The 23495-nt window shown below is 33.8% G+C and overlaps 1 protein-coding gene across 1 annotated transcript in view; it reads right to left on the bottom strand.

The window, feature by feature from the left end:
* Positions 1-18832, bottom strand: part of LOC150105321 (uncharacterized) — a 58302-nt gene extending 39470 nt beyond the window's left edge. The window contains exons 1-3 of the mRNA XM_090394697.1: positions 18740-18832; positions 2901-3054; positions 710-908 (exon numbers count right to left, since the gene is read on the bottom strand). Of these exons, the coding sequence (XP_090250823.1) occupies positions 710-908; positions 2901-3041 (340 nt within the window). The 5' untranslated portion in view covers positions 3042-3054; positions 18740-18832. The remainder of the gene's footprint in view (positions 1-709; positions 909-2900; positions 3055-18739) is intronic.
* Between the last annotated feature and the right edge of the window lie 4663 nt (positions 18833-23495).

Below are 23495 nucleotides of genomic sequence, written 5' to 3'. Positions count from 1 at the left end.
GAGTGGTGTTTCACCAAGCAATCAAAGTGATATCTACCATCTAGAGGACTGGTTTGCATTTCCTCCAACTAGAGGAGGTATACTTTTATAGTTGGAAACAGGCAATACGATGGAAAGGTGGAGATTACTTAGCCAGGAGAGGCTATATGCTGCGCAATCACCAGTCCTTTAATGACCCTGAATAGGAGCCAGATCCTTTTATAGAAAGGCCACTTGATGAGTTCATCAAAAATCAGGCTGCACCACAAGAAGGCAGAAGTTGATAACTGACAGGGAGTGGCTATATGGTAGTATCATAGGATCCTGTATATCCCTTTTATTTACATTTCAGGAATTTTGATGAAGACTATCATAGATCCTATCCATCCCTTAAAAGGTGCACAGCAGAATTATGACAATGATAAGATTATAGGATTAGAAATAATTATAAGTCAATTTTGCTTTGGAAAAACTGATGCTTCATATTAGTGGAAACTAATTACTTCAGAAACTGTCAGTATCTACAAAGAACTTATCAGCAACTTAAAAATTGATAAGTTCAATTAAACACTTTCTAACATAGAACATAAATGTTTCAATTTTTCTTGAAAAAGAATACACACAACGATTATAAGAAACACAGTTAGCAAAATTTGTAAAAATATCAATTTTTCATTTTAATAATGAATTAGTGCGCACACAATTATTTATACAATAATTATATTCTAACCTGAGCTCAAAATGATATTTTTTTCATCCACCTCATCCAAAGGAGTTCTGGCAATATTTGCAGTTGGTGATCTAGGATCTGTAATTGCTTTGGGATTAACTACTTCCATTGAAACAGGAGAATAGCACAGGTCATCAGGAAGGAATTCTTGGCCATGCCATCTCTCTGAAGAGCTCTCAGAAAATGGAGTTCCTAAAACCTAAAGAAGAAGACATGAAATTATTTATAAAAAGCATAAATTCTGAAAGGGTGCAGTGCTTATTTAGATTAGGATGGCTTTATGCTGATTGGTGGAACATCTTAGCATAGTTTCAGAGATCAATCAGATTGATCAATAAAGATAATCAACAATCCAACCATCTAAGAATAGTATTTATGCATCTCACTGAAAAAGAGTGGTGGGAAAACTGCTGATGGGATGGAAACAGTGACTTAAAAATACAGAACCAATTAAGAATGTGTTTGAGAGATTTTGAATAATCTGCAATATATAGTTCTATACCTTCTACAATCTATTTCTGCATACTCCTGCTGATGAAGTGTCTGACTTCACTAACCATGCAAGATACCATAATAAATAACACTAACACTGTATTAAAAAAAAAACACTTCATATTAATTTCCATGCACTTAAACATAATCATTAATGATGTACACTACATGTATGCATCTAAATCTGATCTGTTATTCCTGATTGAAGCTAGAGACATGGAGATGGAGAGGAAGTTTAGAAACCACAATACTAAGATGGATAAAGTCATCACATCCTGCAGCTGTCTAAGAAATCACCCTGCAGCTGTTGAAGAAATCACTAATTTGTAGGTTTTGCAAAGTAGGAGAGTAACTACCTCATTCTCCCACTTTACAAGGATTGGACATAACTAGATCTTGATTACTGTGAAATATAGTCAATTCAGCTGAGAGATGATGAAAAGAAAACTGAAAAAATCCAGGAATCCAAGATAATATCTAGCCTGTGGAATTGTGTATATAACAAAGAATGTGGTCTTCAAACTTGAATAAAAGGCACAAGAGAGGAGATATGATAGAAACAAGCTGGTAAGGGGAACTTAGAGTATTTTATTTAAGTTTTGTTTAAGTGAGAGGGTCGTCCTTGGAAGCTGAGTAAAGGTGTAGTTAGGAAGCATGTGAAATTGAGGTCGTGATGTGGTGTATTCTGTCATTAGAGATTTTATGTGAATTGGTTACCCTGAATCTTACAGATTCATCCCTCCCCCCCCCCACCATTGGCATTGTATGACCTTGCCCAGTGGTGTGTTGGTAAATTTTTAACAACTGGCTCGCTTTATGAAAAATTTGATTCTTCACAAAGTTCTATTGTATCTTCAGATATCTTTGTTTCTGCTTCTTCAAATTTTGTCCTTTTAATGTTTAAGAAGTTTCGTTCTATTTCATTTTTTCAATTAACAGCTATCCGCTTTTTCAACCACAAAACTCTAAACCAAAATAAAAACATATATTAAAGAAAATTTTCCTATATTACCTACAGCTTACCTATTATCAAATGAAATCCTGAACAAAAAAAATGTAACACTAATACCAGAGAGTGTAGCCGGTGCGACGAATTTTTGTATTTATCGATAGTGCAACAATGTTGCATTTCCAAGAACTTAATGTTGCAAGTTCTTGGAAATTTGTTGAAAAATAAGGCATTATTGTTTATTCAAATACCCAGTTCGGGAGTTTTGAAAACGTGTTTGTGTTTTAATGAATACAGACATTGTTTAGTAAATAAAATCTTTTCCAAATTCCCGTTCGTAAATCGAGTTTGTGTTTTGTGAATTCTCCTTTATGTATTTATTTTTGATAATAATAATAATAATATATGTAAGTGTTTATTATACAATTTCAAAATATTTACGAGAAAAAGTATATACCACCATTCGTCATCTATCCTTTCATAAAGAATTTTAATAACCGGCTCGCCTGACTTGAAAACATTAACCGACTCACTAAATTTGAAAAATTTTAACAACTGGCTCGTGCGAGCTGGTCCCAACACACCACTAACCTTTCCCCTCCCTCAATAAGGCCTTCATCCTAAGGAGCAGCATAATAATAATATTTATCTTTAATTCATGGATATGCATACAACACAAACCTGAAAGCACATTTACCCATCTTCTCACTCTCTCTCTCTCTCTCTCATACATACATATACAAGCTGTACCTGAATTGGAGTTCTAGGGATATCCTCAGAAAGCGATCTTGGATCAACTGACAGAACTCTAATTCTCTGCTGCTGTGGAGTCGAAATTTTAGGCATTGCCTCTAGCATATCTTTCCATGTTTTACTACTCATAAGACCCATTGCACAGCTTCACCTATAAAAAATTTAAGGGGAGGAAGTCAATGGGGTATACGACTTATTACTTTATATATATATTAATTAAAAAAAAATAGTTTTCTTACCATAATGTAAGTTTACACATAAAATTAGCAATGATCACTGACTAGCTTACAATTAGCATAATTTAATACACTTTAACAGGAAAAAATTTTTTAACAATTTCTCATGCTAACAAAAATTAACACAACAAAATGAAAAAGCTGGAACTTAGATTGTTAGAAGCTCATATAGTGACTCAAGTTATAGCAGGATGGTTAATTTAGTAGACTGATTACTTGTAATTAACCAACCAAATAAAATGGCTGAAGCAATTAAGACAACTGCAGTCTATTATGTCTAAATTTTTTTTAGAATGTGATTCCCACTAGAAAAAGGTAAACCTGTAGTACATTAGTGCAGTGGGTGAGCTAAACATTAGATAATCATGAAACACCACCCTTTAAACACTGGGCTTTTCCATTTGTCCTGAAATATGCAGCATGGTCCTCTCATATCAGACAAGAAAATCATCTGTCCCCCCCCCTGCCTAAAATCATTTGCAAACATCCATACAAACAGGATTCCAACTCAACTCATAGCGAGACTGTTAGCTGTCTTCTTTATTTAGTATGTTTTTGTTTTGTGGAATGGAAAAATAGTTTCTGGGATGTGAAACTCTGCTATCTCTATATAAGATCAGCTAACCACCTTCAGGAGAAATATCCTTAAAAAGGTTTCTTGCATCCTGGACAGAACTCAAATTCAGGCAATGAAATTTTTACCAAAGTATGAGCATATATGTTATGCCCATCTTATGAGTTTTACATACTCTTAATTTTCTTAAGCACTGCATGAGTATTTTTATTAATTACTAATTAATGAGTTTTAATTGACTGTTCATAGCTGATTGTTTATGACAGTTATTTATATGTAGTGATAAAGTTTGTGTGAGAGGTAAAAATGATGATGACAAGTTCACTAAGTTTGATTTAATGGAATTTGTTTGATGAGTGTAGAGTGCAGCATGTATTCATTAGTGAATATGAATAGTTCATGAGAAAAAGGAGATACTGCTGCTAGACTGAGAAATGCAAAATGTTGAATTTTAGCAGAAATTCAAATGAGGGAGCATCTGCCAGCCTAGCTGGTTGAGTAGTTAGCATACTTACTCATTATTCAACAAGTGACAGGCTCGAATTCCACCATGGGCACAGATGTTAGTAACTGCTTTTAGGTGGGAGATGAATTTTGTATGGTGTGTAAGACATAAGGACCCCCTTATGTCCTACTCCATAAGTAGGACAGGGATCCTACTTATGGAGGCCTCAGGTGGATTGAAAAAAATCCATGCTTGATCTCTAAAGCAGGGTATATAAAATTTTTAATTTTTTTTGTATTTTTTAAAATAAATTTTAAAAAATACAAAAAAAATTAAAAATTACCTTAGTCCACTCAGTACTGATTGGCTAGAGGTTTAGAACCTTTCATGGAAGGGAGACATTTAAAAAAACAATATGACATGGCAAATAATGCATAATAATGTGTGCTAAGTAGAATGTGAGCAGGAATGGAGATGTTAGAATGGTATGAAAGAGGTGAAAATTTGATAAAGATAATATGTAGATGTGTAATATGACTGTGGTGGTTGGAATGAAAGATATAAAAGGGGAAAAAAAATACAAGGTACAAAAGAATAAAGTTAGGCAAAAAAGATGAGCAAAAGAGTAAAGACCAAGTCTATTCCCACAGTATGACAGGAGTGAGCAAGGAGAGCGCTAATTTCGAAGGAGTTATTAATATATTGTATAAGAGAAATGGCATAGATGTATGGGATGACTTTGATAGTCCAAAAGATCCGTACATAAAAGATGGAATGCACTTGAATGGTTATGATATCAGGCAATGGGGGAAATTTATGATAGTGTGAAATGCAGGGAAACCACACATCTCTGGGTAGTTGAATAAAAGTATAATGACTAATGGCAAACTATGTGTGAGAGAGAGAGAGAGAGAGAGAGAATAATAGCTTGATAGGGATGATGGTAAAAAAATGCAGGACTACTTTTGTCAAGAAGGAAGAGTTAACTGTGGAAACAGGGAGGATGATTTGGTTTTATATTCAGTTCATCAGTCTGGTAGTCAGTTATCATGTGGAGGATATGGTGAAAGAAATGAAATGTGAGGGGTTCAGAGAGGGGGTATTGACCAGAATCATCTAAAGACAACTAAAATCCATTGATAAATCTTAAAGATACTAGGAGGACTACTATTACAGGTGATTTCAACTATGGGAATATAGATGGAAGGGTTGTAAGACTAAGGGAAAATGAATTGATAAAATTATTCAATTGATAAGATACAGCCTTAAGCAGCAAGTGATGGAAGAACAAAGAAGAGTTCAATAATAGTGTCTACAAATGAGTTGACAATTATGCCTCCCACTAGTGAGAGGGATCATGCAGTTTTGGACTTTAAAAGTGACAACATAAGCGCTTTGACTAAGAAGGAACATTTGTAGAAAGTTTTTCACTCGGTTAGAAATTACATTAAACTTGCCAAGACATTATATTCTTATTTAATTCTTTATCCAAGAGTAAGCAAAGTTTGATTACTCTTGTTTGAAGACATTTCACATGCAAACTTTGATTACACTCTGATAAGCATATATATATATATATATATATAATGTTTTGGTAAGTTTAATTTAAAAAAAGGGCATGTAACTATAATGAGTGTTTATTATAAACTGAGAAGGCAGTTCCAGGTATTGCCTTTGCATGAAAAATGGCCTTGTAGTGAAATTGACAATGTTTGGGAATTAATGCAAGAGTGCCCAAAGGAAGATATATCTGACTACCTCAGAGTTAGAATTAATTACATGGAACTGAATGGATGATACACTTTAAAGAAAGAGCTACAGAAAAAAAAAAAAAAGGATATTGTGGATTCAATATCATGAGAAGAGTGATGATTATATTTTCAAATACTATACAGAGCAGGCTAGGTGATTGGTGGCCCATAATGAAGAAAGCAAAATCAGATTATGAAAATAAATTAGTTGAAGAGACAAAAAGAAATCAGTATTTTATTATAATGTAGCAAGTAAAAAAAAAAAAAAAGAATGGCAATAGGAGAATAACCTTAGTGAATGCAAATGGTAGAAAAGTGTTTCAAATACATGTGAAATAGCTAAGTTGCTAAGGAACTACTTTGGTAAAGTACATATTTAGAGGTAGACCAATTAGCCCTCTAGATGCTGATGGTGAAATTGATGAATGAATAGAGGTAGGTGAGTTAGAAATATTAAAGCTGTTACAAGAACTAGATTCTCAACATAATTCTCAGAACATATCAGATTCCTTATGAGGAAAGGAGATCAAGATAATTCCATTATACAACAATGAAGCTAAGACTGCTATGGCAAATTAGAGACCTGGTTACAAATAGCATCTAAAGGTGAACTGACAACATTAAGATCCTCTATAGGGGACAATATGGTTTTGTTAGGAGTACGTCTTATTTTAACAATCAATTCATCCCATAATATGATATCAGAGTTTGATAAAGTGAATGAATACACTGTGCGACCACAGATGCAAGACCCTCGACATTCCTGCACATGGCAGAAGGCGGCAAATCCATTCCGATAATAATAGGGTAATCAATGTGTTTTGTGGGATGAGCGTTTGTTATTATACATCAAAAAAATGAGCTTTTCTTTTATGAAAATTCTAGTTTTTAAAGTGGTAACTATTTTGCTTGTACAATAGTTGGAAAATTTTACGTATAAAGCATGTGATTTTGCATGTTGGTGATGAATTCGTACATCGCCTTATTCCTTTTTCTCCTTGAAAATGAATTGACTCTTCATGGCACATTGCCAGCTGAAGGTCTTGCATCTGTGGTCAGACAGTACCATTATTTTGCAAGGCATCAAGGTTGTTATTAAAACTCAGAGGGATGGGTCTGCCATCCCTTAAACCAGTGGTTCTCAAACTTTTTACCTCTGAGCCCCACCTGACAAGAAAAAAGACTCAATCCCCCCCCCCCAACCCAAATCATTCAAATATGGTACATCACTCATATGGTTCCATTCACCCTTCAAACTCATCCCACACATTTACAAACAGCACTCTTTTCTTTTCACACATTTCCACTAACAAACATTAATGATTTTTGCTCTCTATTTGAACTCATCATTGTCATACTTGGGCAACAGATCAACTACTCTTCCTACTACACTGTAGTCTTTACCTTCTTCAATGATCTCTTGATATCCATCCTCCTATTCTCTATTCCCCACCAAATCATTTGTTCCTACTACCACCACTAACTCCTTCACTTACTTCTCATATCCAGAGCAGCAATCGCCCTGTTCATCTCCCTTCCTGAGAAACAGAACTTGTGCACCTTCTCATCCATCACACCTTTTATAACAATTCTGTACAGTGCTACTTTTGAATCATTTGTCACTTTTATCTTTCATTTTATTTATTTTATTATTTATTAATATTTATTATTAATATATAATAATATACACTTGAAAATGTACAATACTTTAGCAGTGCGTGCCCACATTATATGGCAGTGAAATTTGGGCAATAAACAAACAAGATAAAGAATAAAATCAAGTGAAATGAGATTCATGAGAACTGCAAAATACTCATTATTAAAAAAAAAAAAAAAGATATTTTAAAAGAAATAAAAATAAAATCAATAGAAGAAAAACTAAACAATTACAGACAAACTTGGATAGAACATGTAAACCAACTGGCCAATATCCTAAACAAATACCATATTTTTGGTGTATAAGACGCTGCTATGTATAAGATGCACCCAAGAAATTTAATACAATTTTCTGGAAAAAACCTTCTAATCATTCTAATCATTTTTTCTGTAGGCGGAGGTCCAAAATGTCTTTCAGCTTCCCTATTCCGGTGTTCTTCTGCATATTTTACAACCTGCAATTTGTAACTTGAAGAATATGAATGTCGCCTGTTTTTTTTCCATCACTAGAATCTACGGGGAAATATCAAACTGAACACAAAATATCTCAACACGTCAACTCAATACTGATAAACATCGGTAACTGATTTCTCGGATAAGATATTATGAAACTTGAATAGGGACTCCCCATTCTTAGCCAATGACACGTTAGAAGTCACGTGAAGGTCACGCATCAATTTGATTGCACCATTAACTGCCTACAAAGATCTTGGAACATAAAAGGGAGTGCATATGACTTTGAAAAGAGGAAACAATCTTTACCTTCATTATATAAGACGCACTCCATTTTTAAGATGAATTTTTAAGGTAAAAAAGTGCGTCTTATACACTGGAAAATACGGTAATAAAATATAGACCGAATGGAAAGAGAAGACCAGGTATACCTCAAAAGAGGATATTAGATGGATAATGAGACTAGAACAGACCAATATGGTCTATATCTGTAATTAGCGTTATGATGATGAATATAATATATATATATATATATATATATATATATTACTACATTAATACATAAATATTATTTTTAAAATTTTTCTTTCACACATTTAGTATCTATCATATATCTCATCTCATTTCTCATCTTAATCATTTCATGCTTAAATTCTTGCATTCCAGCAATCATGCTTATGATCAGGCTTTCTTCCATTCTTGCAGTCATATCCACTTTTGCTCCATCAGTCAGGCTCATTTCTGTTCTGAAAACCACTCTGGCTTTTTCAATCATTTCCATATTAAAAATCACATTTTCCATACTCATATTCTCTCACTCACCTTTCTGGCTAATACCATTCCCAGTCTTCTTCCTATCACTAACTTTTGTCTTTCATCTAATATTCTTCCATTCTAGACTTTCATTTAAATCACCACAATCTATTAAAATATCACACTTTCTACAAACCCTCACCCTCTAATTTCTCTTCTTTAATCTCTCAAACACATCTGCTACATTCATCCATACACACATACTACACTCAATTTTCATGCTACATGTCTGGTTGCTCAAGTTATTGTTGGACAGGTTTAGGAGTCATATTGCTAAGTTATTACATTACATAACATCAACATTAAACAGAACAATAACTTGTACGAATAAGAAAGTTATTCTCTCAGTTTCAAAATGCTTTGATAAAACTACATTTGAATTCTTCTGTACAGATATGGTCACTTGGTTGTGTGTACAGGTTCCAAGGAGAGGAGATATTCGAAAATATTCAGTAATGAGGAACCAATTGTGCATATGACTACAGACTGAGAGAACATGGTTTTCAAAGTTTGCGGAATAGACAAAGAAGATATGATAAAAATTAATAAATTAGTAAGGGGATCTTACAGTACAGAGGAGTGATACTGCAGCTTAAAAACAGTGGAGACAGGGCTTGGAGTAATGTCTGGAACTTGGCTAGGAGTGTCATAAGGAAGCATGTAAGGTGTTTCTCCTAGCATGTGGTAAATGTGGTCAAGATACAACAGGTATTTAAGCATGAGTTACTAAATGAGCACTCCAATGATGAGGTCTTGGACTCCTTGAAGGTATATTCATAAACATCCAAGCCCAAATGGAGTGTTTCGCCCAAACAGGTCTAACTGAATCCAGGGTACCATGAATATTTATAAAAATCTGTGACTGATGATTTACATGATCATCATCATACGTATGAAGGATTTAGGCCTAGCATGGCCTGTTCCGGCCTTAGAAGTCATTGTTGAATCGTTTAAGAGGACGTCCTGGTTTTCTTTTTCCTAATGGCTTGTACTTTAAGGCTTGTTTTGGTAATCTGTCTGTTTTCATTCTTTGAACATGTTCCATCCATTTATGTTTATATTTTTTAAATTTTTCTAGTACTGGTTCTTGGTTTAATTCTTTCATAATATCTTCGTTTCTTTTGTGATCAAATAGGGTATACTTTGCAGTTTTTCTCATAAACTTCATTTCTGCTGTTGTTAATCTTTGTTTGTCTTTTTGTTTTATTGTCCAGATTTCGCTTCCATACATTAAGACCGGTAAGGCTAATGTATTGTATACTTTTAGCCTGGTTTGTTTTTGAACTAGGTTTGGTTTAAATATAGAGTTAATTACACCTGTTATTTTTAAATATTTTGCAATTTTTACGTTTATATCTTTTTCATTTTCATATGTGATCATACATCCTAGGTAGTTAAATGAATTCATCTGTTCTAAGATCTTGTTACCTATTACTATTTTAGTTCTTGCTGTATCTTGTCCTTTAAAGGCCATAGTTTTTGATTTTTCCTCTTGTTATCTATTACTATTTTAGTTCTTGCTGGATCTTGTCCTTTAAAGGCCATAGTTTTTGATTTTTCCGTTGATATTATCATACCATAATCTTTGGATATCTCATTTAGATTTAAAATAGCTTTCTGTAAGTTATCTTCAGAATTTGTAATTATTATTTGGTCGTCTGCAAAGAGGAGAGTGTTTAAGTTAACTGTAGGTGAGAGTTTAATTCCTTGATGTAAATTTTTACTCCATTTTATTATTATTTCATTTAAGTAGATATTAAAGAGAGTTGCTGAGAGGGGACATCCCTGTCAGACCCCTTGGTTTATCTCTCTTGTATATGATAGCTTGTGATTTAATCTTATTTGTATTTGATTATTTTCATATATACTTATGATAGCTATTAGGATATTATTTGGTATTTGTCTTTCTTTTAATATGTTAAATAATATGTTTCTTTTAACTTTGTCAAATGCTTTTTCAAAGTCAATAAATGCAATATGTGTTTCTAAATTATATTCTCTTCTTTTCTCTATTATTAATTTTAGGCAAAAGGCTGGGTCTATACATGATTGTCCTTTTCTAAATCCATTCTGTACCTCTAGAATAAAGTTTTCGGAATATTTCATTAGTTTGTTATTTAAGATTCTGCTATATATTTTGTAACAAGAATTTAGTATACTGATACCTCTATAGTTTTTAGGGTCATCTCTATTTCCTTTCTTAAAGATAGGAATCACAATTGCTTTTTTCCATTCTATTGGGGGAATACCAGTTGAATAAATTTTATTTAAAAATAATAAGAGTCTTTCTTTGAATCTTGTTCCTGCTTATTTATATAGTTCTGAACCTAGCTTATCTTCTCCAGGTGATTTTCCGTTTCTTGTTTCTTTCAGGCTGATTTCTAATTCTTCTTCAGTTATTTCCTTTTCATTTTCGTTAATTGTTTGCCAGTTGTCTTTTTTAAAATATTTGTCTGTACACAGTTCTGTGTAGTAATTTAGAAATTCTTCTAATTTCAATTCAGTGTTTAATTTTATGTTTTCTTTGGTATCTGCATTTAGGTGTTTCAAAATCTTATATACATTGAGTCTTATTTTATATAAATCATGTTCTAAATTAGAAACAAATTTATTCCATGATTCTCTGTCTTTTTCTGACTTCTCTTTTAACTATGGCTCTTATTCTTTTATATTCTATTTCATCTTCTAATCTTTTACTGCTTAACCATTTGTGATAGGCTTCTTTTTTCTTTTTGATTATTTCTTTGATTGTATCATCTCAGATCTTCAGTTTTTTTCTTTTATTGAATTTTTTGGTCTTTCCTAAGCTTTCATTTGCTGCTGCATTTAGTATCGTTTTTATATTAAGCCATTCTATTTCTATTTCTTCATTTTGTTTCATTTTATCTAGATATTGGTTAATTCTTTGTTCATATAGCCATTGTACATTTGTGTCATTCAATAGTCTAGTTTTATAAACAAATGTTTCAATTTTTCTTTCTGTTCTTGTTACTTGTAGCCATTTAGGTGGTAATCTTAATTTTATTTTAACAAATAAGTGGTCACTGCTTATTTCATATCCTCTGTGAACTCTAACATCTAGTGAAAATTTTGATGTCTTTTCATTTAATATGAAGTAATCTAATATTGATTTCCATCCTCTTGCTGCCCAAGTATATTTATGTATGTCTTTATGTTTATAGAAGGAATTCATTATTTTTAGGTTATTATAAGTGAGCACTTTGCAAAAGTATATCATCCAGGTGGTGACATTGCAGAAACGAATAAACCAGTAGATTATACGGGAATTGTGGTTAATGAAGTGGAGGTGAGTAGTCTATTGCATAACCTCAATGTCAATACATCTGTGGGATTGGATGGTATACCAGCTCGTGTGGTACGAGAAGCAGCTAAAGAATTGTCAGTACCCTTGACCATTTTGTTTAATTTGAGTCTCGGGTCTGGGTTAGTCCCGAGCGGGTGGAAAGAGGGGAAAATAGTTCCACTGCATAAAGGTGGTTCCAAGACTGCTGTTGGAAATTATCGACCGATTAGCATATCAGGAATCATTGTCAAGGTCTTAGAGAAATTAGTCAAGAAAAGAATACAGGATTGGATAGATGAAAATAGGATATTGTATGGGGGACAACATGGTTTTGTGAAGGGTAGATCATGCCTCAGTAACTTGCTCACGTTTTATAACACAGTGACGGCTGAACTGGATAGGGGTAATGGGTTTACAGTGATACTACTGGACCTTGCCAAGGCCTTTGATAGGATACCACATGGAACCCTGATCAGTAAACTGGAGCAGATGGGTATAGATATAGGGTTGGTGAGATGGATAAGAGGGTGGTTGAAGGAGAGATATCAAAGAGTGGTTTATTCAGGAGTGGAGTCTAAAAGATGTCTTGTGACTAGTGGAGTGCCACAGGGCTCTGTTCTTGGACCACTGCTTTTCAATTTGTTCATCAATGATATTGGAAAGGATCTGAGAGGAAGTGTTCACTTGTTTGCTGATGATGCAAAGTTGGGTAGAACAATTGTGAGTGCACAAGATGTCAAAATTTTACAGGATGATTTGGATAGTTTGGAGGACTGGGCTAGGAAAAATGGATGTCAGTTTAATGTGGCAAAGTGTAAGGTTATGCACTTTGGGGTGAAAAGAATAGCAGCAGTATATCGCATTGGTGGAATCATACTTCAGGAGATTGATGAGGCCAGGGATTTGGGAGTGTTGGTGGATAGGGAGTTGAAGTTTAGGGGGCACATTGCAAAAGTAACTAAAACAGCTCACCAAATCACTTGGCTTCTGAAAAATACTTTAACATGCAGAGACGAACAAGTTGTTGTTCCTCTGTATGGAGCCTTGATAAGACCCCATCTGGACTTCTGTGCCCAGCTATGGGCACCAGGGTTTCTTCGTGATTGGGAGGAAGTGGAGAGGGTCCAGAGACGAGTGACCAAGATGATAGCAGGTCTGTGGAATGAACCTTATGAGAATAGGTTGAAGATTTATGGGTTGCAGAAATTGGACGATAGGCGAAGGAGGGGTGATATGATTGAGACATTCAAATTACTGAAGGGTTTTTATAAGATTGATCCAGAAGATATTTTTGAAAATATGACTGGTGGTGGGAGGACTAGGGGCCATGCATGGAAGCTGGGCAAGAGCGTGGTTGACAAGGGTGTTAGAGCTAGGTTCTTTACTTGGAGAGTGGTAAATGAGTGGAATAAGCTTCCAGAGTCTGTTGTGGGTGCTACGACCGTGAATGAGTTCAAGGCAAGGTATGATAGATATTGTGTGAATGTTGAATAGTTGTTCTTGACATGATGTTAGGGCCTCCCTCGATGAGTCTGTCGACTCCTTGGAGTTTCCCGGAACAATAATAATAATATTAATAATAATATAAACTACAAAGTCAATCAATTTTTTACCATTTCTGTTTAGAGTGTGTTCTCCATGTATTCCTATATTATTATTAATTTTCGTGTTTCCAATTCTTGCATTTAAGTCTCCTGCTAAAATTATGTAATCATTTTTATTTATTTTATTATATATGTTTTGTAGCTGATTATAAAAATCAATATTATCTTGTTCTCTTCCTTCTTCTGGGGCATATAAACCAATTATTGTTAAATAGCCTCTATCTATTTTTATTCTAGTTTCTATTATTCTTTCATTCCATAATTTATAATGTTTTAACTGTTTTGAAAGGGAGTTATGAATCCAAATCATCACTCCTGCTTGTGCTCTTTGGTCTCTGTCGACTCCACTGTATATCACATTAAAATTTTCAGTTCTCATAGTTCCTTTTAATTTCTTTTTTGTTTCACTGAATCCAGGGTACCATGAATATTTATAAAATTCTGTGACTGATGATTTACATGATTTAGTGTGAAATCATTTTACTTACTGGAGACAACCAAAGTAGAATGAAAAAGGCCATTTATTCTCTAGAACAAGGCATATGCTATCTAACCTTCTGGACTACCCATAATATTAATTTCCAATCTTTTGTTCCTGAAACTCCCATTATTAAGAAAAGAATTGAATGTAAATACTAGAGCTCCAACAAAAACTCCCTGCTGCACTAAAGTCTGAAAGTGAGACCTTAGAAAGGGCTTTGCTGATAGCTCACATAATGACACTAAAATAAAACTAATATCCCTAAAATAATCATAATAATAGTAATTTAATGGTGTGCTCATTGTGAATATTGTGGTATATCTATATATATCTGTAGCAAATAGGAGCCTCCATAGCGCAATTGGAAGAATGATGGTACGTTGCGCCCTTCAATTGGAAAAGGCCTAAGTTCGAGTCTCGTCATGAAGGGAGGAATCTTTATGTGGACTTCTTCAATCAAAGGTGAGCTAGCTGATCTTATATGGAGGTAGCAGGGTTTTTTCTCCCGGAAACTTGGGTTTTTCATCCTGCATACAAACAAATTGGCCCTTCAGAACGCACACAATTTACAGACAAAAAATGCTAGTTGTGGTGGTGGGCAGTAGATGGCACTGATGTAGATGATTGGTAGTAGAGGTTCAGTGTAGCGGTGGAGATAGAGAGTTGTACAATAGGTGTCCTCCCACGATGAGTCTTCAGACTCCTTGGAGGTGTCACGAATAATAATAATAAATAAATTTTTTGAACTTTTATAATATCATTAATTTGTCAGCTTGGTTGGCCAAGTGGACAGCATTCTTCAACCAACAGGTTGTGGATTCAAATCTTGTTATAGGCATGGATGTTCGTGAATGTCTTGTAGTGAATTTTGATACTTCCTATCATACCCCCCCCCACACACACACACACACTGTGCTTACACAAACAGTTAAGTATATCTTTAAAAAGTTGCATGTTAGTCTCTAGAGTGGGTTTCTGCACAATTTAGTCCTTATTCCATAAAAATTATTTATACTTACAACCTTTTGTGTGGGGGGTTGGATATTCTCATTAAAATAAATATATATATATATATATATCATTATTTAAATTAAGGGGATATTAGATATCCCACATTGTTTTAAAACCAAATAAGAAACTCAAAGATTGGAATCAGAGAGTTTCATGCCGAATATAGTATAAAAAACTATAAAAGTATCGGATACTAGCGTGAGCTAATGCAAGTAGTCCTAGAACGTAGTACAAACATGGGCAACTCGTTGCAAAGGCGGGTAAAGTTCTGATCGCTATTCTTGGTATTTTCCATAATGTAAAAAATGTTCGCCGATATATTTATATCACTGAAATGAAGCCTGTTGGCTCTTTATCTTTATATATATATATATATATATATATATATTTAAATATATATATCATTTTCAGACACTAAAACTCCATAAGAAGCAATGATCTTTTCTATGTTATTCTTTGGAATGTGGTTATCCAAGATTTTGACAATATGATTCCAAGCTGAAGTGAAAGACTAACCATCTTCAAAATCACTATCTGGTACTCATGGAGAATGTTTTGCACACTAGCCACCCTGTCACTGGCCAGCAGATTTCTTCATGAAACTAGAAATGTGAATCTGAAAACTTTTTTTTTTTAATATATCAATCATCATGTTGGGATTAATTTTTAATTTATAGATTTGTATTTGATCAGACATTAACAGCATGTAAATCATTTGATTTTTAACAAATATGTGTTTATGACAATTATAAAACTAACCATCGCTGATTGAAATTAAGAATGTTAATTCGTAACTGCAAATGTGTGTTTAGGCTTAGGTGCTGCTTAGAACTAGTGTTCAATGTTGAGTAGAATGAAAACAGTGCAAGGAATGAAATAATTTAATACTTCCATCTACTAAGGCAATTGATGCAAAATCATTAGCCTCTATATACAAGTGGCCCAGTCATAAAGATATTTAATGTGCAAACATTGTTTGCTTACACATGGATAAAGGATTAAACCAAGAAAATAATTTTTTGGCATCTTTAATTTATAGTTTAATTTAGTGAAAAACTTTCAACCCAAAAATTACCATTTAATCCATAACAAATTACATACAATTAACATATTAGCTACACTATTAATATTAGTCTTCATAGAGTGAATTAAGTAAACATATTTGAATTACCTACTTCATAGTTGACATAAATGATAAGTAGATGTGAGTGAGACCCATACTGAGCTTACTAGAGGTCTAAAGAAGCCTGAAAAACCCATGTTTATTCTCTAGAGAAGTGCTTCACCATGATTTAACCCTCAGCTCACTCATAGCTCTAATACTATATGGTATACAATCTTTCACTTAAAAAAAAAAAAAAAAAGGCCTATAGGATGAAATCAAATTTACTGTATTTGAGGCCTAATATCCTTTTTACTGCTGATTAATGGAATTTATTATGATGATTTCGAATTCTCAACAACCTTTACTTTGTGTCTTTGAAGACAACTGTGTGCATAAGATCATGACTGCTTCATTCAAAACTATTGTGCACTCCCACCCATACATACTGATCAATTCACACAAATGGCAAGTTTGGATGAAGTAAGGAATGTGTTCAAATTTGACTTGCTTGGGTCTTTTATACTTGGGCATAGAATCTGAGCTTCTCATTAATTTACAGGCTTGAAATCAACCTTTACCTTTCTTGAAAATATCTGCAATTCCTTTGTATTACAGAAATGTCTCTGTAATATGATGCATATATTACAGAGATGTCTAATATATGTATGTATGTATGTATGTATGTATATATATTAGACACACACTACTTAATTTATCACCTAATTACTGAAGCTAAGCAAATTCGTGTGGGTTAGAATAATGCACACATTTAATGTTGTTGAATTTATCCATGGCAACTAGTTCAGGATATCAACTGTTCTACTAAGGTTGCTCAGGCGATTATATTCTAGAATACCACTAAATTACTGATTTAAAAAAAAAAATAAAAATAAAAAAAAAAAAAAATATATATATATATATATACAGGGTGTTCGGGATAAATTTGACAGTTTCGTAAGGAAAAAGAAAATCTTCTTTGTATCTATTAAATTTAATGAATTGACAAAAAAACATTACAGGCAGAGTTAATTACAATACTATCAACAAGATTTACTCAAAATAACCACCATTAGCATCGATCACAGCTTCAATTCTGCTTCGGAACCTCGAACAAGCTGATGCTACAGTCTCCCTGGGAAGGGCCGCAAAAACTGTTTTAATTTTATCCATTAACTGGGCTTTTGTATTACTGGAAGTGCGATTGGTGTCTCTTTCAACTGCGCCCCATACAAAATAATCCATGGGGTTAAGGTCTGGGGAGTTTGGAGGCCAAACATTTGGACTGGTGAAGTCGTAGAAATTTTCAGACAACCATTTTTGACTTTTCCCAGAGGTGTGGCAAGGGGCCGAATCCTGCTGCCATACATACGGCCTACCATTGGCTACCCTTGTTATCCAGGGCTTGACTACAGTTAGCAACTCCACGAACAAAGCCCGAATTCCAATGTCAGGGTTCTTCAACACCTGTTCCTGCAGATTTGCGAGGAATTCTGCTGTACGAACGCAATCAGATCGTCTGCTAGGGATCTTTCTTCTTGCTACATCCTCGTAGTCACCATTGCAAGTCTCTAGTTCATGCCTGATTGTTTTTACTGTATTCAGGGAGCATTGGGCAGCAGTCGTAATATCCTTATTTTGATGGCGGGCACGAATCATCATGATACAAGTTATTCTCTTCCATGATTCAGGTGGGTTCCAGCTATCCATCCTTTCTGACATCTTGTATATGAATGAAGAAGGGTCCAAACTTTTAAATGAAGAGAAGTGTGTGTTAATACATGTAACTTACGGAAAAATATAATTAATTATAAATATGTCAAATTTATCCCGAACACCCTGTATATATAGTACAGTAACACAATACTTTCATTTCAAGAATAAGGAAGCGAAAGTGGAAAAAATAGATAGTTAAGTTGGTAACTACTGGTATCTCTTTATAATTGCTCCAAGTATATGTGCTCTCTCTCTCTCTCTCTCTCTATATATATATATATATATATATATATATATATGTGTGTGTGTGTGTGTGTGTGTGTGTGTGTGTGCACCGTGTGCATTCTTCAAGCAAATAACATTAACTTATTTATGAAAAGTGCCGAAGCCTAAAAACGTTTTGTTCCAAGACTGATTTCAGCCACAACCTGTGAAGCTATGGAGAGAAGTGTGTTATGTTATTCATTCTTCTTTATTTTATTTCAGCCATTCCGTGAGAGAGGAAAAAAAAGTCACATATTGTCTTAATCTTCTATACACAACTGTCCCATACACAAATCCTCAACTTAGAGACAATTGGGGGTTTTCATTGCACGCAGAAATTGCTTATTAGTTTAATGTCCAACAACCTAACGTCGATGGTATAAAGTATTTTGTTTTTAACATAAAAAATATCACAAACATACAAACCTTTATTTACAAATACAAGATGCCTCGAAACAAACAGATTTATCGAATTCAAAAAATTTCGCCACAGCTGACTTTGAATGACGTTTATCTTACACCCAATACAAACACGAATGTAAAGTATACATTAGCTCCCTCTTGAAAATAACTTAACGAAGAAGTGAAAAAAAAATTTCCACAGTAATGAATTAAACATGGATCCAACAACATGTAAATATAACCAGATTTAACTTTGAAATCAATAATTTAAACCCAAAGTGCTTCGACAATCGTTTAAAGCTTTCAGCATAATTTTCAGATGGACAACACCATTTAAAAGACGCTGTCAAAAGGCAAATATATAATTCCTTCGGGAAATACTGTATATATATTTGTTTTTTGATAATTTTTAATAAGGCTCCAAAAATTTAACTGTGAAATGTTTCACAGTAGTTTTAAAACTATAATTAATAAAAGGAGAATATATGGACTCTGTGAGGATGTTAGGCTCAAATTTCTATTACTGATATTTAACTTGACTTCATGGAAACAAATTAGACATATGACAGGGACTGAACGTTGTTAGGGTATATGTCGCTCCTAGACAGACACAATTTTTTCTCCCCTAAATTCAAGAAATTAAAAACAAAAAACAATATTTTTATGGTTGAAATGCAATTTTGCCGGTTTGTGCCATTCTCCAATCTTACCGCTTCTAGGCACTGAGTTAATAACTTAATATGTTACGATGGCCCTGGACAAGGAAGCTAACCGCACACTCTACAATGTCTGTTAATTCCACGTATTCTCAGGCCGATTGATCTGTCTTGCAGAAAAAAAAAACTGAATTTCCAAGACAGAGAGAGAGAGAGACACCTATATCCTTCACGTCGCAGCCGGGAATCGAATGTAGACAACTCATGCTGGAGATTACCAACAATTGTTATTTCTTTACTTTCTTTATTATATTTAATATGTAATTTCTTTATTATATTCATAAAACCTAATATAATCTCATATGTATATCATATCAAGCAAATTATTACGTCGCGTGGTTGTAGCCATAAAAAGTAAGAAAGTGCACAATGAATTAAATAAAATGCTTATAATACCCAATAAGCATCTGTTGGTACACATATATGAAACACGACAGAAATACGTAGATTAACACGAATTTAATAAAATAAGAAAGGGCATTTATGGCTTGGTGTGTATGGCAATGCCATTTAGTTGTAAATACTTGGGTTCAAATTTTGTCGACCAAGCCAAGAACATTTGTAATAGTTTTTTAACTAAATGCCAGTTAACGAATCTCATAAGATGGTGGAGAGCTTTCCCTCCCGAAAAATGATTTTTCTACCTGTAACATAGGAACAGACAAATCGACCATGCGTAGAACGCATGCAATTAGCAAACACAATGCACATACCTCATATCATTCCGTTCCAATTAAATTAAATGTACTGAAATGTAGATGATTAATGCGATCTATTCACATTAATCAAAATAGATTAAAATATAAATAGCCTAACACATTTTTATTCCTCTAGAGGGAGTAGGCAAGATGCTTTCAGCACAAACTTAATTTTAAATCAGGAGTGCCTGATGTACCCTCAGCTGTCGCTAATAGTTAAACGTATTGCTATCAGTTATTTTCAATGGATATGGAGAGAGAAAGAAGACAATTGCCTTATATCCTAACTCGTATTGAGTTAGAATTTAAGATCTGAAGTACTGCGATTTCTACGGTCGATTTTTCTAATTAATTGGTTAACGATTCAAAGAGGTATAAATTGAGTTCCTTCTGTTGACAAGAGGAATAGAATCAGTAACAGTCTCTCCTCTGGTGGCCTATCACTATATACCAGAAGAATGAAGTCATTGTATTTCAAATAATGAGAACTTCAAGGTGCATCGCCATAAAGGAGAATGCAACAAAAGACCAAATTTAAAAATAAAATCTCGGTTGGAAAAAAATATAAATAAAAATGTGTAGCATTATTTGATTAGCAATATTTACACCACAACAGACAATTGTGCACAATGTACCAAATTATCAAAGACAAGAACTTAAATAAATTTATTTTATTTTCTTTCTGGTAAATATTGTAAAATATAATTTAATATCATCATCGTCGTCGTCATAGTATATTCAAGTATGAATAGGGAAATATATACAGAAATATGCATATAAGACGAACTCATGGAGATAAAATCTAGACAGACCAATTTGATCTATTATGTTACGAATGGTAAATGTTAGATGGTTGATGAGTCTCATCTCATCTCATCTCATCTCATCTCATCTCATCTCATCATAAAGAAAGAATTTCACTTATGTATAGCCAAACCTGTTAATGCTTACCCTATGTACATTAGTTGGTCTGCACAGAATAGCATTGAACATAAGCGAGGGCAGATGACTAAATTGGTGTCCATACCACATCAGCTAACTTTTCTGAATTTTTTTTCCACTAGTTTTCTTTGCTGTTTTTCTTCAAGAATAATAAATATTATAATAATAAGTTAACGCCTTTTATTCCCTTATAAGAAGTAAGTGAGGCCTTTTAATCCTCAAGAATGACAGTATTAAAAATGTGATCCAACATGGTAAATTCTAATATTGATCGAAGGCATGTAGTCCTAAAAGTACTGATAATATTAACTGCCTGCTGAGTAACGAAACTCCATGACTACTATGAAAATACGACTCGCCTGTTGGTTTTTACACACGAATTTTAATAGTTGTGATGATGGATTTGGATTTACTGATATTAGTTAGGCTTTTATGGAAATAAAGAGCGTTAATTTTCTTTTCACTACATCAGTTAGAGAATCGATGTAACAACCAAGGTACTGAAAATATTTCATTTCTTCAAGAGCATGGTCGTCTAGCTTATGCTGCCCTGCTTTTTTTCTAAGTTCAAGGACATTAGATGTATTGATGTTGAGTGGTGCTAATTCAATGAACGTTGTATTTATACATAAGTTATATAGGTAGTTTTAGGGCGGCCTAAATGTCAGTGTCTATTTGCGCAAAATTATCTGCAAAGTAGAGACTGCTTATATTGGTTTGGCCTGCCGAATCTTTAAGAGTTATTCAGCGCCCATTTCCCGTGAGATTCAAAAACATAGTTAAGGGTGATAATAAGAAAATAGGGTGTCGATGAAACTCCATGAAGTTGCTGATATTTGGGATTAAAACAAAAAAGGCAATGAGGCCAACTCCAAGAAGTGCAGTTGAAGTTCCTATGTACACTAAGTTGGAAATAGGAACGCTCTCAGTTATCTTTCCATTGACCATTATTTTTGCATGGGCATTCTTCTGGTATGGTTATGTTTTCGCGTTTTTTGAAGAGTATAGCACAGTAACTGAGAATTTAGAATATCCACCCTATTATTAAATAGAAAGGCTGTTGAGAAATCTATAAAATGCACCAGGGGGCGAATTCTCCACGCTTGCTATGCTAGCGCATGCTCATTAATTGAGAAAGATGTCATATTTATTTGTTAATAAATGCATACCTTTATAAGCACTCGATTTAGGCTTTTATTTTTGTAGACAGAAGACGTCTTAAGCTTGCGCTGCAATAATTGAGCTTTGCGTTGTGTATCGAAGGCTGATGCTTGCTCGTCTAATCAAAGCTACTTTGGCTTGCTCGGTTGTAGGAGCTTCCAGGTCCTCGCTACAGCACTGTGATTTCATACGCGCGCATAGCCATTTCACGTCGTCTCATTCTATTGCTTAAACACATGTCATACGCAGTCAACATAGCTCTAGCCAGTGAGATTCAGCTTGGGAAAATTAAGTTACGACAAACTTTTTATGACGATGTTATTGACCAGTTCATAAAGAAGAACTGTAGGGTAGAATTTGTATTCAAGTAGCTGAATTGAAAAAGATAGAATATCATTTGTAAATTAAAGATTGTATTTGCACGAATAAAGGTACATAAATGTCTAAATATATAATTTTAAATGGTCAGTAATTCATTATTCCGCTAATCAGACTTCAATCACACCTCTCATTCCCTGAATGATAACAAGAGCAAGCGTGAATATGAAGACCAGCATTCTCCCCTGAAATGCACGACAAAAAAGGTTTTCATTTCTTGCCCCTGTTAGTCAGTAAATGCGAACAAGAGTATTCTGTTTTTAAGCAACTTGCTTGATTTTTTTTTTTTTTTTTTGGAGCAGAAAAGGTTACATTTTGTTCATTTCGATTTAGATGCATTGCGTTATAGATTTTTAAGTGTGATGTGAAGCTATGTGAGTCTTTTGTAATTTTCTGTTGAGCAGTTTCAATTGAGTTGTTTAGATTATGGTATATGTATTATCAAGCCTTCCCTCCATTGTGATGAAATGTTGAGCTACATGCAGGTATTTAGAACTTGATTCCAAATCTGCTTTACTACATGTATAATATTATATTACACTATTTAATCCAAGTAGTACTTTATGATTCTTTGGAGTTCTTTGTGCAGTTTCGAATTCTTACATTGAAAAATGTTTGCATATTATGATTCATATTATACATATTTATACATATTAGATTTTTACTTGAATTATTATTTCAGGCATAACATCTGAAATAATGTTATCTGGTTGGTTATTCACAGTATTTTGAATAGTTCTTCCATGTTAAGCGTTTTTTTTTTCTTTCATTTTGTATTCCACTATCTTGCCGGCTTCACCTTTCATTTGTAGTGATTTCGGTTTCCTTTCTTTGATGCATAAGGAATTAGGCTACCATGTGTATTTCTCTGATTTTATGCATATT

This window comes from Typopeltis vanoorti, chromosome 6 (genome assembly GCF_054136105.1).
Source record: "Typopeltis vanoorti isolate ZY-2024b chromosome 6, IOZ_Tvanoo_1.0, whole genome shotgun sequence".
NCBI lineage: Eukaryota > Metazoa > Arthropoda > Arachnida > Uropygi > Thelyphonidae > Typopeltis > Typopeltis vanoorti.
The sequence above is the reverse complement of the archived record's forward strand: the minus strand, read 5'-3'. Positions and strand labels throughout refer to the sequence as shown.